Source organism: Elephas maximus, chromosome 18 (assembly GCF_024166365.1).
Source record: "Elephas maximus indicus isolate mEleMax1 chromosome 18, mEleMax1 primary haplotype, whole genome shotgun sequence".
NCBI classification, from domain to species: domain Eukaryota; kingdom Metazoa; phylum Chordata; class Mammalia; order Proboscidea; family Elephantidae; genus Elephas; species Elephas maximus.
In genome coordinates, this window is record NC_064836.1 from 27,181,200 (window position 1) to 27,198,145 (window position 16,946).

The window sequence follows — 16,946 nt, forward strand, 5'->3', positions numbered from 1 at the left end:
CAGACTAAGACAGGCTAGAAAGAAAGGCCTGGCAATCTTCTTCTAAATACCAGCTAATGAAAATCTTATGGATCACAACAGCTCAATCCCCAGCTGATCATGGGGGATGGCATAGGACTGGGTAGTGTTTTGTTCCATAGTATATGGGGTCCCAATGAGTTGGGAGCCCACTCAGTGGCAGCAAAAAACAACAACAATGATCTGAGGAAGGAAGCCACTCTTGCCACCTCTCCTCTTGGAATATGATTGACTTCCCCAGCGTGTATTTAATGCATCCATTAGCCTAATTGCAAGCCTGCCATTAGGAAACAGATACCTTGTATATCTCTCACTCTATAACTCTAAAGAAGCAGGTCTTGTAGTTGGTATAAGGAGTCCTACAAGCATGCTTTGAAGAAGAGCACCTTGTTTGTTTTATTTCTTAGTTTCCTGGAGCTTGAGGTCCTGCTCACAATTGCTCTACCCTGAGAGAGGGGTGGGGGATGTGAGAAAGGATAAACAAGGAAGCATGAATGCTGCTTGATGCTACAGCCCCATACATCTATCTTTCACCATTGACTTCCTACTCTCAGCTGCCCTAACAGAGGAGACCTTGGCCTGAGGTCTGCCCTCCTGTCCCTGCCGTGGCTGGCCCACTTCATGTTGATCTCTGTTAAAACCTTGCCACATTTTATTGTCATATTGTCTACATATCTGACTCCTTCTCTACTAGGTGAGCCCCTCCAGTACAGGGCATCTCATTCCTCTCTGTATTCCTAGGGCCTAGGCCAGTGACTCAAGTGGATAAACGTTGCTTGTTTGAATTAGCGAGTGAAATCATCTAACCTTTGTGGACTGCAGTTCCATCGTCTGTAAATGAAGTGGTGTGACAAGAAGAGGATAATCTCTGAGTTGCCTTCCAGTCCTGACATTCTATGACATCATGAACCCCAAGGTGCAAAGTATTAAGCAATTACTCATTCTCTAGTTTTTCAGCAGACATCAGCAATTCAGACTCCTATACCATTAGGCTCTTCAAACATAAATGAAAATGAGTAATTGTAAATAGTAGGAAATAAAATGAGTGAAAAAAATAAGATGTTATAAAGCAGTGCTATTTCCTCCTATAATAGCAAGGGCTTTAAAAGGTTAGTTTTCTGCAGAAGTTTAAAAGTTATGGAAAGCTATGGTTCTGTTGTGTTGGATAACCAGTAACTAGTTGCCATGGAGTTGACTTTGCCTCAAGGTGACCCCATGAGAGTCAGAGTAGAATTGTGCTCCATAGAGTTTTGAATGGCTGATTTTTCAAAGTAGATCACCAGGCCTTTCTTGTGAGGTGCCTCTGGGTGAACCCAATCCTCCAACCTTTAGGCTAGCCATTTGAACCACCCAGGGACTCCGTAGTGCTGAGTAAACAGAAAAAACAAACCCGTTGCCATTGAGTTGATTCCAACTCATAGCAACCCTATAGGAGGACAGTGTAGAACTGCCCCATAGAGTTTCCAAGGAGTGGCTGGTGGGCTTGAACTGCTGACCTTTTGATCAGTAGCCGAGCTGTTAGCCACTATGCCACCAGGGCTATTGTGTTGGGTAGTTCTTAAATATTCTACTTCTCTGCTGGGGAGTATTTCCCTTATGAAATTTTTGCTCTGTTTTAAGATAAGACTCCCAAATAAGTGAAATGCTGGGAAAACAATAACATCTAAAGTAACCCCATGGTTCTGTTCACTCCTCACTTCGGGGTCTGAATTAATGAATTAATAAATAAATGCTCCCATATCAATTTGGTGAGCAACTGATGGATTTCGAACCTTGACTTCTGGATAAAACAGTTGGGTTTTGTGTAAAACTGACTTAGTCACAGAAACAATAATGTTTCATGAGAAACAAGATTTAATGATTTGTAAATCACTGTATCCTAGGCACTTTACTTCACATTTGACTTTATTTTCATTATTGACATTGATTAAAATGACATGTACATTGCACAGAAAGTAAGAGAGGTCTTCAGCATGAAACATTGCTCCCAGGGGCAAGCATAAATCACTGAGATTGAAATATCTCTTTTAGTTGACCTACCACATGGTCCCCACGAAAACTCTCAACAGAGAGCAAGGAACTTACTTTCTTATAAGCAATAGCAATTTAGATTTCCTTCATTACATTGGCATCTCTTCACACTTGGATGTCAGATGTTGGCTTTGGGTCTTTCTTGCTTCTCAAGGAGACGTTGTGAACCCTGTTGCACCAATGTTCTCGTGGATGGTGGCCCTCGAATTTTCTAGATTCAGAATTTGGCTTTTGTACTTTTCGCCCCAGTCGTCCACAATGTACTGGTGGTAGGGGTCATGGGAGTGCTCTTGTCTCTTGGATTTCACCGTGCTCACCAGAATGGCTACAATGATGAAAGAGAACATCCCAATCATCACCATGAGGTACAGGATGACATAGTAGAAGTTCTCAGCATCGACCCTGGCTTGCAGAGCCTCTTGTTCGGCTGTGGTGTTCCTGCGCCAGCCGTCCATGTAAGTAGTAAAAATCCTTTTGAAGGCATCTTCCAGGGTCTGCGTCAGATTGGATAAGGAAGGCATGTTTCCCTCTTGCTGCAATTAAAAATTAAACGATAAAATAGACGAACCATGTTAAGAATACAGATCCTTCCCTCCTTTGGCTACCTTAAGGAAGGGAGGGAGAGGGGCTTGAGGGGGAAAGTAATAGTATTTCTTCTTAGCCTGGCTGATGATTGACTGGATACATACTTTGCTATTCTTTAAACTGATCATACACATTTTCATGTCTTTTTTGCGTGCATGTTACGTTTTGCAATAAAATTTTAATAGAGAACATAAAACTATGTATAATACAATGTCAGTTTTATTTTATATATAGGTAGTCCCTGACCTGTGATGGGGCTCTGCTCTGACGACTACTCCATCGTACATCGATGCTGATGTAAGTCCAATCTCTCTCTCTCTTTTTTTTCAGTTTTCATTATTACTGCCTTTAATATCAGTGTCTTTATAAATCTGATCTTTGTCTTTGGGGGCTGGAAACACTACATCTAAGAATGATAACATCAGCAAATTACGCACTGCAACACTGTATGTACCACATATTACTGATAATAAGATTACAAAAAAAAAACCCCACGGATGGTGGAAAGTGTGATTCATCATAACTCAAATATGTCATAATCCGGGGACTACCTGTATATGTAAAACCCGTTGTCGTCAAGTCAATTCTGACTCATGACACCCCCACGTGTTACAGAGTAGGACTGCTCTACAGGGTTTTCTTGTTATCTTTACAGAAGAAGGTGGTCAGACCTTTCTTCTGAGGTACCACTGGGTGAGTTCAAGCCAACTTTTCGGTTAGAAGTTGAGTGCAAATGTTTGCGCTACCCAGAGCCCTTTATTTATGTGTGTGTATGTATGGTCTTGAAACCCTGGTTTTTTTTTTTTTTTTTATGTATGGTCTGGAAACCCTGGTGGTGTAGTGGTAAAGTGCTACAGCTGCTAACCAAAGGGTCAGCAGTTCGAATCCGCCAGGCGCTCCTTGGAAACTCTATGGGGCAGTTCTACTCTGTCCGATAGGGCCGCTATTAGTCAGAATCAACTCGATGGCACTGTTTTTGGTATGTATGGTCTGGGAGCCCTGGTGCCACAGTGGTTAAAAGCTCAGCTGATAACCAAAAATGTTGACAGTCTGAACCCACCAGCTGCTCCTTGGCAACCCTATGGGGGAGTTCTACTCTGTCCTATAGGGTCACTATGAGTTGGAATTGACTTGATGACAATGGGTTGGGTTTTTGGTTTGGTGTATGGTCTCATCTTTCCTGCTAGACTGTAATCTCTTTGAAGGCAGGTCCATATCACTAATGGCTGACACTCACACATACTAGGCACTCAGTGGATGTTTGGTGAATGAATTAACGTGCCAGGCACTATGCTAGGCATAGGAAATGAAGAGATGATGAATACTGCCTGGGAAGTCTGCCTGTGAGAATCTCAGTTTAGTGGGAAAGAAGCAAAAAAATGACAATGCAATGGGCAAAGAGTTGTAACGGGCACAAACAAAGTGATAAGGGAGCTCAGAACATGGAGCAGAAAACTAAGAGTAAACCAAACTGAATGGAATATAGCCAGTGAATAAACCTATGATTAGAAGGAAGCTATAGGTCTTCCCAGTCAATAAAAACCCAAATGACAAAACAGTGGGTTTGCTACTACCATTCTGAATGCAATGCCCCCTTCTGTTATGGATGAATTTTGTCCCAGTACCTGTGAATGTAGCCTAGCTTGGAAATAGGATCTTTGAAGGTGTTATCAGTTATGTTAACATGAGGTCATACTAGAATAGCGTGGGTCCTAATCCCATGACTGGTCCTTATAAAACGACAAAGAGATACAGAAACAGGCAACATGTGAGGATGGAGGCAGAGATTGGAGTGATGCATCCACAAGCCAAGGAATGCCCAGGTTTGCCGGCAACCACCAGAAGCTGGGGAAGGCAAGGAAGGATCCTCCCCTAGAGCCTTCAGAGGGAGCATGGCCCTGTTGACACCACGATTTAGGACTTCTAGTCTCCAGAACTGTGAGAAAATACATTTCTGTTATTTTAAGCCACCCAGTTTGTGGTATTTTGTTGTAGCAGCCCTATAAGACTAATACACCTTCTCTCTCACGTGTATCTTCCCTCTCCTCCTGTGGGAAAAGAGATTTCCAATCTTCCCACAGGAAAGGGGCACAAATAAACTTAGAGTTCTTTCTCCCACAAAATACGCCTTCCCAACATTTTCTCCAGTAAGAATGGATTTAAATAAAGATAATATATTCTCCTCAATCTGATGTTTCAAATCCTATTATTCAAGGCGTTCTAGAATCTACCCTCCATGAAACCTAGTGGATTGGAGAGAAATTTCAGAAATAGACAAGATTGTCCCAAAGCACACACCAAACACATTTCCCAAGCAATGTCACAGAGATATGCTTTTCTCTCCTTAAAATAATACAGTTCGTTATGAAAGAGTGTAGCTTGACTGGATTTAATCCTATTCTAGACTTTGCCACTGGCTCCTGAACCCTCTGAGTAGACTAGGTCTACTCATTTGGGTGGAGGGGGGCAGAGGTGTTTCACCCATCAAATGACACCCTTGCACACAGCCCCAAGCTATGTCAGGTGTACTCTTAAAAATGTGATTGGGCAGGATCACTTCACATGTGAGGTTCTCAACTTCTGCCCTTCCAACCCTTCTTCACATCTTCAGCCAATAATAAAACTGGTTTTGCCAGCTCTTCTGCACTCCTGGGCACCCTCTAGAGAGAATTCAGCTTCTTTTTGTAAAAGACAAATCGGAAAATGGGTAGAACATGGAGACAACTAAAAAAGAACCTTTAAAGTTAAGTTTACAAAATAAAGGGCCAGCCATGGGATGCATAGAAATCATAGGAGTGGGTGTTGAGGGATGCTGGGTACATGGGAGGTCCTGAGCAACTGTTGAGCAGAAGAAAATGGAGAAGGGGAAGAAAAGGGCTTCTTCTGGGTAGAGAATTTCAGTTGCCAAAAGTCGATTCTGACTCATGCTGAGCCAATGTGTGTCAGAGTAAACTGTGCTCCACAGGGTTTTCAATGGCTGGGTTTTTGGAATTAGATCACCAGGCCTTTCCTCCACGGCAACTTGCATGGACTTGAACCTCCAACATTTGGCTTAGCAGCCAAGCATGCTAACTCTTTGGACCACCCAGAGAATTAGTCTCCCTTTAATGTTCTTTCTGAGGGGCTGTCAAGGTTAGGATTATTTTAGTTTTTTTTTTTTTTGGTTGTTGGACAGTGCTTCTGGGAAGCAAATTCATGTATGAACTGAGCCACATGAAGCCTACCCTGTATCTGGGTTCCCCAAAGAAACAGTAGCTTGCAAACTCCAGAGTGAATTTAGGTCCTTTACTCACCCTCCCTCCCATTTATCTCCTTCCTGACTGTGCTGCTGTGCTTGGAATTCCCTCTGTGTGAAGGAAATAAAAGTCCTAATGTTATATGGGAAAGGCAACAGGATAGGCCACTTATAGACTGAATTGTGCCCCCCACCCTAGTTGTGAACGTGACCTTATTTGGAAACAGTGTCTGTCATGGATTGAATTGTGTCCCTCCAAAATATGTGTTGGAATCCTAACTCCTACACCTGTGGACCACCACTGGTCTGTCAGTTTGTCCTACTGTGGAATTATCAAAAAATGTCATTAATATTCACATGGATAGAAGGAATACACACAGTCACTGTACCAAAAGGAATTAGTTGACATTCAGCTGTTTCAGGAGGTAGCATATGATCCAGAACCAATGGTATTGAAAGAAGAAGTCCAATCTGTACTGAAGCCATTGGTGAAAAACAAGGCTCTAGGAATTCACGGAACATGAATTGAGATGTTTCAACAAATGCATGCAATGCTGGAAGCACTCAACTCATCTATGCCAAGAAATTTTAAAGACAGCTACCTGGCCAGCCAACTGGAAGAGATCCATATACGTGCCTATTCCAAAGAAAGTTGATCCAATGGCATGCAGACATTATCGAACAGTATCATTAATATCACATGCAAGTAAAATTATGCTGAAGAGAACTCAAAGGTAGTTGCAGTGGTACATCTTCAGGGAACTGCCAGAAATTCAAGCCGAATTCCGAAGAGGATATGGAATGAGGGATATCATTGCTGATATCAGATGGATCATGGCTGAAAGCACAGAACACCAAAAAGATGTTTACCTGTGTTTTATTGACTTTGCAAAGGCATTTGATTGTGTGGATCATAAAAAATTACAGATAACATTGTGAAGAATGGGAATTTCAGAACACTTAATTGTGCTCACACAGAACCAGTATGTAGACCAAGAGGCAGTTCAGACAGAACAAGGGGATACTGCATGGATTAAAGTCAGGAAAGGTGTGCGTCAGGGTTGTATCCTTTCACCATACTTATTCAATCTGTATGCTGAGCAAATAACCTGTTGGACTATACGAAGAAGAATGTGGCATCAGGATTGGAGGAAGGCTCATTAACAACCTGGGATATGGAGCTGACACAAACTTGCTTGCTGAAAGTGAAGAGGAGAAGGACTTACTGATGAAGATCAAAGCCTACAGCCTTCAGTAGGGATTACACCTTAACATAAAGAAAACAAAAATCCTCACAACTAGACAAATAAGCAGCGTCATGATAAACAAAGAAAATATTGCACACCATGGATTGCTGTCTACATCAGAAGCTAAGAGAGGCCTGGGACAGATTCTTTCCTAGAAGCTTAAGAGCAAGCACAGCCCTGCTGACACCTCGGCTTTGAACTTCTAGCCTCCAGAACTATGAAAGAATGTATTTCTGTGGTTTTAAGCCAACCAGTTTGTGGTAATTTGTAAGGGCAGCCATAGGAAACTAATATAGCTACACTCACTGTCAACATCTTTCTGTGAATATTTTCATCAAAGTTAGCTTTTTACCACACGTGAATAATCCGGGCCAGTGCCTGACTCATAAGAAATGTTTAATGGTTAGTTCCTTCCTACAGAGCTTTAAGAGAAAGGGGCCTAGGAAAGGTGTGTGTTAATGTTTAGCACAGCCATTTGGGGAGCAGGGTGCCTCAAGGAAAGCCTTAAGATTCCAGAGCTGGAATGGGAATGGGTCAGTTCAATATTAAGGGAGGATTCAAATCTGCCACAAAAGACCTCTTTAAAGTTCTAAATAGCAAAGATATAGCTTTGATGACTACCGCACATCTGATCCAAGCCAGGGTATTTTTAATCACGTCACATGCCTGGGAAAGCTAAGCAATAAAAAAAAAGATTGAAGAAGAATTGACACATTTAAATTATGGTGTTGGTGAAAAATATCGAATATATTGCAGACTGCCAGAAGAACAACCAAATCAATCTTAGAAGAAATACAATCAGAACGCTCCTTAGAAGCAAGGATGGTGAGACTTTGGACATGTCCTCGAGAAAAGACCAATCTTTAGAAAAGGACTTCATTTTTGCTAAGGTAGAGGGTCAGGGAAATGAGGGAAACCCTCCATGAGATGGACTGACACAATGGCCGCACAATGGACTCAAACACACCCACTCTCATGAAGATAGTGCAGGACTGGGTGGCACAAATGGTGAAATGTTTGACTACTAGCTGAAAGGTTGGAGGTTCGTACCCATGCAGAGGCACCCCGGAAGACAGGCCTGGCTACCTGCTTCTGCACTACCCACGCAGAGGCACCCCGGAAGGCAGGCCTGGCTACCTGCTTCTGCAGTGCCCACGCGGAGGCACCCCGGAAGACAGGCCTGGCTACCTGCTTCTGCAGTGCCCACGCGGAGGCACCCCGGAAGACAGGCCTGGCTACCTGCTTCTGCAGTGCCCACCCAGAGGCACCCCAGAAGACAGGCCTGGCTACCTGCTTCTGCAGTACCCACCCAGAGGCACCCCGGAAGACAGGCCTGGCTACCTGCTTCTACAGTACCCATGCAGAGGCACCCCGGAAGACAGGCCTGGCTACCTGCTTCTGCAGTGCCCATGCAGAGGCACCCCGGAAGACAGGCCTGGCTACCTGCTTCTGCAGTGCCCACGCAGAGGCACTCCGGAAGACAGACCTGGCTACCTGCTTCTGCACTATCCATGCAGAGGCACCCCAGAAGACAGGCCTGGCTACCTGCTTCTGCAGTACCCATGCAGAGGCACTCCGGAAGACAGACCTGGCTACCTGCTTCTGCACTATCCACGCAGAGGCACCCCAGAAGACAGGCCTGGCTACCTGCTTCTACAGTACCCATGCAGAGGCACCCCGGAAGACAGGCCTGGCTACCTGCTTCTGCAGTACCCACCCAGAGGCACCCCAGAAGACAGGCCTGGCTACCTGCTTCTACAGTACCCATGCAGAGGCACCCCGGAAGACAGGCCTGGCTACCTGCTTCTGCAGTACCCACCCAGAGGCACCCTGGAAGACAGGCCTGGCTACCTGCTTCTGCAGTGCCCACGCAGAGGCACTCCGGAAGACAGACCTGGCTACCTGCTTCTGCACTATCCATGCAGAGGCACCCCAGAAGACAGGCCTGGCTACCTGCTTCTGCAGTACCCACGCAGAGGCACTCCGGAAGACAGACCTGGCTACCTGCTTCTGCACTATCCACGCAGAGGCACCCCAGAAGACAGGCCTGGCTACCTGCTTCTACAGTACCCATGCAGAGGCACCCCGGAAGACAGGCCTGGCTACCTGCTTCTGCAGTACCCACCCAGAGGCACCCCAGAAGACAGGCCTGGCTACCTGCTTCTACAGTACCCATGCAGAGGCACCCCGGAAGACAGGCCTGGCTACCTGCTTCTGCAGTGCCCACACAGAGGCACCCCGGAAGACAGGCCTGGCTACCTGCTTCTGCAGTACCCACGCAGAGGCACCCCGGAAGACAGACCTGGCTACCTGCTTCTGCACTATCCATGCAGAGGCACCCCAGAAGACAGGCCTGGCTACCTGCTTCTGCAGTACCCACGCAGAGGCACTCCGGAAGACAGACCTGGCTACCTGCTTCTGCACTATCCATGCAGAGGCACCCCAGAAGACAGGCCTGGCTACCTGCTTCTGCAGTACCCACGCAGAGGCACTCCAGAAGACAGACCTGGCTACCTGCTTCTGCACTATCCACGCAGAGGCACCCCAGAAGACAGGCCTGGCTACCTGCTTCTACAGTACCCATGCAGAGGCACCCCGGAAGACAGGCCTGGCTACCTGCTTCTGCAGTACCCACCCAGAGGCACCCCAGAAGACAGGCCTGGCTACCTGCTTCTACAGTACCCATGCAGAGGCACCCCGGAAGACAGGCCTGGCTACCTGCTTCTGCAGTGCCCACGCAGAGGCACCCCGGAAGACAGGCCTGGCTACCTGCTTCTGCAGTGCCCACGCAGAGGCACTCTGGAAGACAGACCTGGCTACCTGCTTCTGCAGTGCCCACGCAGAGGCACCCCAGAAGACAGGCCTGGCTACCTGCTTCTGCAGTGCCCACGCAGAGGCACTCCGGAAGACAGGCCTGGCTACCTGCTTCTACAGTACCCACGCAGAGGCACCCCGGAAGACAGGCCTGGCTACCTGCTTCTGCAGTACCCACCCAGAGGCACCCCAGAAGACAGGCCTGGCTACCTGCTTCTGCAGTGCCCACGCAGAGGCACCCACACAGATAGACCTGGCTACCTGCTTCTGAAAGGTCACGGCCTTGAGAACTGTATGGAGCACAGTTCTACTCTGCACACATGGAGTCGCCGACTTAACAGCAACTAAAAATGTAACAACGACAAGGGGGACATGGGGCCAGAGGAGAGAGGAGAGAGCACTAAAATCACCTGAATCTTCCAAACGATTTTTTTCTGAATTGCCCTGCAAAGGACAAAGGGGCTCAGTGTCTCCAGTCTCCGGGTGGCATTCTCTTCCAGTTGTAGAAACACAGGTTGGTCACCTTGTCCGTTGCTTTCCCTCGGAACCCCCCCAAGTCTGGGCTGCAGACCTTCTTTTTCTGCTCCCTCTGCGAACTACCCTACCTTTCTCCAATTAATCATTTATACCGTGTGTTCATTCATGTGATTCTCAAAACCACTCTAGGAAACTGCATTGTTACCTCCATTTTACATACAGGAGAGCCGATGTCTAGAGGGATTAAAAAAAAAAAAAAATTTCCCTCTAGACATCGGCTTTCCAGTATGTAAAATGGAGGTAACAGGTAATTTAAATCATAATTACACGAGAGTGTGAGACGCTGGAGGGTGGGGATTAGGTTGCTTGTCTCTGAATTCCCAGGGACCCAGCAACAGGCACGCGAATATTTTTCCTGAATGTTTGACGAATGAATGAAAGTTCCTCTCCTGTGTACTGCAGAGCTCAGCTGGAAACTATCAGGACAGTGATTTTAGCTTATTCGGGGAAGACGCTTCATAGGTACCATGAAAAATAAAACTATTTTATTTCATTTTTCCCAGGAAAGTGTACACACGCACAGACAAGCTCTCTATTCAGTTTCAGGGAATAGTCTGAAGTCCGCCCAAGAACCTATGCTAACCAATGTCTCTGGGATTAGGGAGCTGCTGCTGAGTTCCTCTGCAGCTCTTTGGGTTTGTTTTAAGGTGTAGGCATGGCAGCGGCCAACAATCTTTAGAGCTAAGTGGCCAGTCCTAATATTTATTTGTTCAGCTCTTCTAACCTGGACAAAGCCCTACTGCTAATCAGATCAGGACGTACTTTTCTGATAAGATTTAATCATAAAGATGAAAAAGCCAATGTGGATTACATAGCTAAGCGTTGACCGTTGCCAGGCTGAGAAGGCTGGATCCAAGAGGAATTGAATACTCTGATGTATAAGACATGGTTGACCAGCCAGCTTTCTGTCCCATAACCCCAGGAGAAAAATGAATTACAGCATTATAGAAATCTCCTTAAAGAACCTTATGCTAAAACATATTTAAAGCATACGTTTTAGATTTAGTTGATTGAGATTTCTGACTCCCAGAACAACTATTTAACTGATAGACACTGACTGTATCTGGTATACAAACAGATCCCCGTTTTAAGCACAATACCATAATAGACATTTGTTTTAGTTGTACTTTTGGCTGTTGTTAGCTGACATTGAGTTGGTCCCTGACTCAGAGCAACCCCAAACACAACAGAAAGAACTGCTGCCTGGTTCATGATCGGTTGTGGATAGGACAATGTTTTGCTGTGAGCCATAGGGTTTTCATTGGCTTTTGGAAGTAGATTGCCAGGCCTTTCTTCTTAGTCCATCTTAGTCTGGAAGCTCCACTGGAACCTGTTCGGCATCCCAGCAACACCTGCACAGATGGGCGGTGGCTGTGCACGAAGGGTACTGCCCAGGAATTGAACCCAGGTCTCTAGCATGAAAGGCAAGAATTCTACCACTGAACCACTGATGCCTCTTTTAGTTGTACTTACCAAAAACAAGAAACCCGTTGCCATGGAGTCGATTCCGACTCACAGCAACCCTACAGGACAGTGTAGAACTGCTCCATAGGGTTCCCAAAGCTGTAATCTTTATGGAAGCAGACTGACACATCTTTCTTCTGAGGAGCAGCTGGTGGATTCGAACTGCTGACCTTGCAGTTAGGAGCACAGGGCTTAACCACTGCGCCACCAGGGGTCCTTTAACTGTGCTTAGCCAACTATGATTTACGTTCTGTTGAAGCTTATGAAATTGCCATTCGTGTAGGTTAAAATGGTCAAATAGTGGCAATTTTCTGTGGTTCAACCTACATACGGGGCTACAGTTTCAACCCACGGCTCTTGCTCAGGCAAATAACTGGATGGGCCCCTAAAGATTATTAGGCTGGCTGGCTTCCTTGACGGGTGCAGCAGCGATAGCCCAGAGAGCTCAAGTCATCTGCCCTGGCTCACGGGTTGGCTGCTATGCAGGGACTACAGCCTTGTCGCCCAGGGCAGTGCCCAGCTCTGCCCAGCAGATTTCATACACCCTGATTAATATCCCCGAACCCCACCCCGTTTCCATGGCCTGTGGCTGGGAGTCTCAACAGAGCAAAAGAAAAAAGACCAAGGCTATGGCTTGAACTCACACACCTCAATTCGTTGTGCCCCCTCACCAGGTGTCATGGATTGAGTTGTGTCCCCCCAAAACATGCGTTGACTTCGTTAGGCCATAATTCACAGTATTGTGTGGTTATCCTCCATTTTGTGATTGTAACTTTATGTTAAAGAAGATTAGGATAGGATTGTAACACCACCCTTACCCAGGTCACATCTCTGATTCAAAGCAAAGGGAGTTTCACTGGATATGGCCTGCACCACCTTTTATCTCTCAAGAGATAAAAAGGAAAGGGAAGTGAGCAAAGACGGGGGACCTCATACCATCAAGAAAGCAGCACCAGGAGCAGAGTGTGTCCTTAGGACCTGGGGTTCCTGTGAGGAGAAGCTCCTCGACCAGGGGAAGATTGATGACAAGGATCTTGCTCCAGAGACGACAGAGAGAGAAAGCCTTCCCCTGGAGCTGACGCCCTGAATTTGGACTTGTAACCTACTAGACTCTGAGAGAATAAATTTCTCTTTGTTAAAGCCACCACTTGTAGTATTTCTGTTATAGCAGCACTAGATAACTAAGATACCAGGCTACAGAGTGATCCCCTAATTCCAGCTGTCCCTGTCACAAATGTCCATAATTCATGGCAAGGGTAATTTGGACCCTAGGGAGAGTGACACCCTTTTGATCCCAAAGCCCAAAGTTCTCTTTTCCTTGAAAGACAATGGATCGTTGAAATCACCTAGGCCTATAAAAGGCAGAAAAGTCTTTCATTTTTTTAATCAATAGAAAAAGATATGATTACTTACATTTAGCATGACTATCTCATTTAAAAAACTTCCAAATTTTTCATCCAAAGCCAGTTACTGAAGAAAGAAGTAAGAAAAACAATACCAAGAAAAAAAAAGGTAGGGGGCCCTAGGCAATACACCAGGCAAATCACAGAATCACTCCTTTTATGATTTTCTGGAAAATGAAAATAAATTTGTTACTTATGTTCTCAAAAAAAAAAAGGGGGGGGGAGGGGAGGAAGGAAGACAAAGGAACTTGCAGTTAGAACTTACTTGGTGTGTCAGCAGTATGAAATTCCTTGCTACAAAGCCAGGCTGTGTGGAAGTTTTCTCCTTGGTGCTAGCAAGCTCTTCAGGACTGTACATAAATCTCAGCCTGCTGGGCACCTTCAGCCTGGGGCCAACTAAACCGTTGCTAACCGCAGTCTGCAGCTCTAGGCTTTTATGAACACAAACGTTTAATCTAATCTTAGTGGAAAGTTAAATACTGATTGGCAGTTAGAAGTAACCTTGGGGCCTGGTGGGGTGCGCCTGCTTGGACTCTGGCATTGGACAGAGGCAGCCTGTGTTGGGCCCTGTCTTAGGCTGGGTTCTCTAGAGGATAAAAACCAGTGAGGAGTATATATAAATATATAGAGAGAGATTTATTTCAAGGAAATGGCTCACACAGTTGTAGAAGTTGGCTAGTCCCAAATCCGTGGGTCAGACATCAGGCTGGAGGCTTCTCCTGACTCATGTGGTTGCCAGGGCTGACGAACCCAAAATCGGCAGGTCAGATGGCAGGCTGCTGGATCACAGGGCTGCAGGAGCTGGAGAACCCCAAAACTGGTAGGGCAGGCAGCAGGCTGCTGGATCACGTCCCAGGAACCAGGGATCAGAGGATGACGAGTCTGATGCTGGATTGAGAGAGAGCGAGATTTGCAAGAACATCCATATATATTGGACACAGGAAGGTTCCCTTTCGACTGACTGCTCACATCAGATCACAAAATGGAGGATGATTACATAATATCTGCCATACTTCTGAGAATCACGGCCCAGCTGAGTTGACACATAACATTAACCATCACAGGCCCCATGATACCAGTTCCAGCCAGGGCACAAGGAGCATGTCTCCTCAGGAAAAGTCTTCCCAGCAGGGCAGCCTCACTGGACAGGCACTATCCCCCGCTGGAACTCTGTCCGCCCAGAGGTGAACTCAGCCGTTTCTGCATGGCTGCTGTCCGTTGAGGCCGGTATGATTCCCGGCACACGCCTCTGTTCTGATGACCTCTCCATAAGCTTTACACCAACGTTGTCTTGTAAAATGGAAACTGGCCACAAGCTACCATATAGAGGAGATGGAAGCAAGTCCAACAAGGTCTGTAAAGACCTATGAAGAGAACAAAGTCTATTTGCTCAAAGACCCTTTTCTATCATGGTTGGAGTCCTTGGAATTGGGTGGAACGGGGGCTAATCAGAGCTAACAGGCATGAGGTACTTGTCACATGCTGGATTCTTTGCCAGGTGCTTTTATATATTAACATCAAGTAATCGCTGCCACAACTCAATGTAGAAGGTACTATGAACTTCACAGTTGAGAAAACCCAGGCACAGAGAGATCAAGAGGTCAGGACTACATAGAGGTAGACCCAGAATTTGAATCCCATCTGAATGGCCACTGCAGAGGCTGCACCCAACCAAAATCACTCACGGCTCGCAGAACCGGCCATTACTCTGAAGCTTCTGTTGTAGCTACAAAGGAAGGTTAACTTTGATTTACAATTGGGTTTTCTCATTAAATGGTGCTCTCAACAGTGTGGTTTGAAGTACATTGGACAGCAGGGGGAAGATGGTTAGGACTTAAAATTATTTACAAATTATAGTAAAGTGTGTTCTAAAGAGATACAAGGAGTCCCTGGGTGGTACAAATACTTAAGCACTTGGCTGCTAACTGAAAAGTTGGTGGTCCAAACATAGAGTCACCACAGAAGAAAGACCCGGCAATCTATTTCAGAAAAATCAGACACTGAAGACCCTGTGGAGTGCCTCCATGAACAATTGCCCGCTTTGGGACCAGGAGAACTGGAGATGCCTAGCTACTGTTACAGAACATTTTGATCAAAGATTCTGTAGCAGAATCTTGATCAAAAGGGGGAAAAATGTAGAAAAGAATTTAAAATTCTCATGAAATCCAGATTTTCTCAATTCATGGATGCTAGATGGACCCCTGAAACTGTGGCCTTGAGATAATCTTTAAACCTTAAAACAAAAATATTTCCTGAAGCCTTCTTAAAACCAATAATAGTTTAGGCAACTGGTTTAAAGAAACACAGATCTTTATAAATCTGTACCCACTTCTTATTACACTATTCGTCTTGTGAACAGGCCTCAGTGAACAAGACAAGTCAAACCCAATGTGAAAGGAATAGTTTGATGGTCCAATTGGGCAGAAAGTACCTCCAGAGAGAGGGAAGCAAGACAGAGCCAAATGGCTCCCTGGGAAATTCCACTGGGGAACTACGCCACCTGCTGGTAGAAACAAGGAACAGACGTCAATCTTTTTCCTCACTTCTACAGCAGCCCTCACATTCAATGGACATGTTATCAGGAGGGATCAGTCCCTGGAGAAGGACATCATGCTTGGTAACGTAGAGGGTCAGTGAAAAAGAAGAAGGCCCTCAACGAGATGGACTGACACAGTGGCTGCAACAATGGGCTCAAATATAGCAATGATTGTGAGGATGGTGCAAGACCGGGCAGTGTTTTGTTCTGTTATACATGGGTCACTGTGAGTCAGAACTGACTCGACAGCAGCTGACAAAAAACCAGCTCTTGATGTTTAACTTTGCGTCTTGAATTCTTCTAGCGTTCAAGCGAGGAGAATCGAAACAGTCCGAAAGTCTATACTTTGGTAATTAAAGGCAGAACAGGGAGGCAGTCTATCATGGAGGCTAAGAGAAGGGCTTTATATGCTAACGGCCTCGGTTGGGTACCTGTTCCGCTGCATGACCTTGAGCAAATGACTTACCGTCTCTGATCCGTGGACCCGTGTTAGCTGCCACCGAGTCAGCTCTGACTCGTGGTGACCTTACGTATAACAGAACAAGATGTGGTCCAGTCCTGCGCCATCTTCGCAATCGCTAGTGTGCTAGAGTCCGCTGCTGCGGTTATTGTGTCAGCCCATCGCACCGAGAGTTTCGTCTTTGCTGGCCCTCTACTTTGCCAAGCGTGATGTCCTTTTCTAGCAATTGGTCTTTTTTGATGATGTGTCTAAAGTAGGCAAGTTGAAGTGTTGCCATTCTCACTTCTAAGGAACATTCTGGTTGTATTTCTTCTAAGACTGATTTTTTTGTGGACCAACAACCAATGCCAATGGAAGCAGCAGTCAAGAAATCAAATGACACATTACGTTGTGCAAATCTGCAGCAGAAGGCATCTTCAAGTTTTAAAAAGACAAGATGTCACTTTGATGACTAAGGTGTGTCTGATCCAAGCCAGGGCCTTTTCAGTTACTTCGTATGTATGTGAAAGGTGGATAATGAAAAAGGAAGCTAGAAGAAGAATCAAAAGGTGGTGTTGGCAAAGAATATTGAATATACTGCGAAACTACCAAAACAATGAACAAATCAGTTGGACCT

At 45.7% G+C, this 16,946-nt stretch overlaps 1 protein-coding gene across 1 annotated transcript; it reads right to left on the reverse strand.

Annotated features, from left to right (window-relative positions):
* Positions 1–1,915: 1,915 nt before the first annotated feature.
* Positions 1,916–13,718, reverse strand: KCNE2 (potassium voltage-gated channel subfamily E regulatory subunit 2). The gene is made up of 2 exons (XM_049858067.1): positions 13,600–13,718; positions 1,916–2,582 (listed from the first exon to the last, which is right to left on the reverse strand). Exons 1-2 carry the CDS (start codon positions 13,690–13,692, stop codon positions 2,199–2,201), a joined length of 477 nt encoding a protein of 158 aa, XP_049714024.1. The 5' UTR covers positions 13,693–13,718; the 3' UTR covers positions 1,916–2,198.
* Between the last annotated feature and the right edge of the window lie 3,228 nt (positions 13,719–16,946).

Excerpts from the sequence above, each read along its gene's own strand:
- KCNE2 (XM_049858067.1), bottom strand. The coding sequence starts at position 13,692 with ATGTACAGTCCTGAAGAGCTTGCTAGCACCAAGGAGAAAACTTCCACA. Across the intron at positions 2,583-13,599 it reads TCATACTGCTGACACACCAA|CAAGAGGGAAACATGCCTTC; the intron begins GTAAGTTCTAAC and ends TTTTAATTGCAG.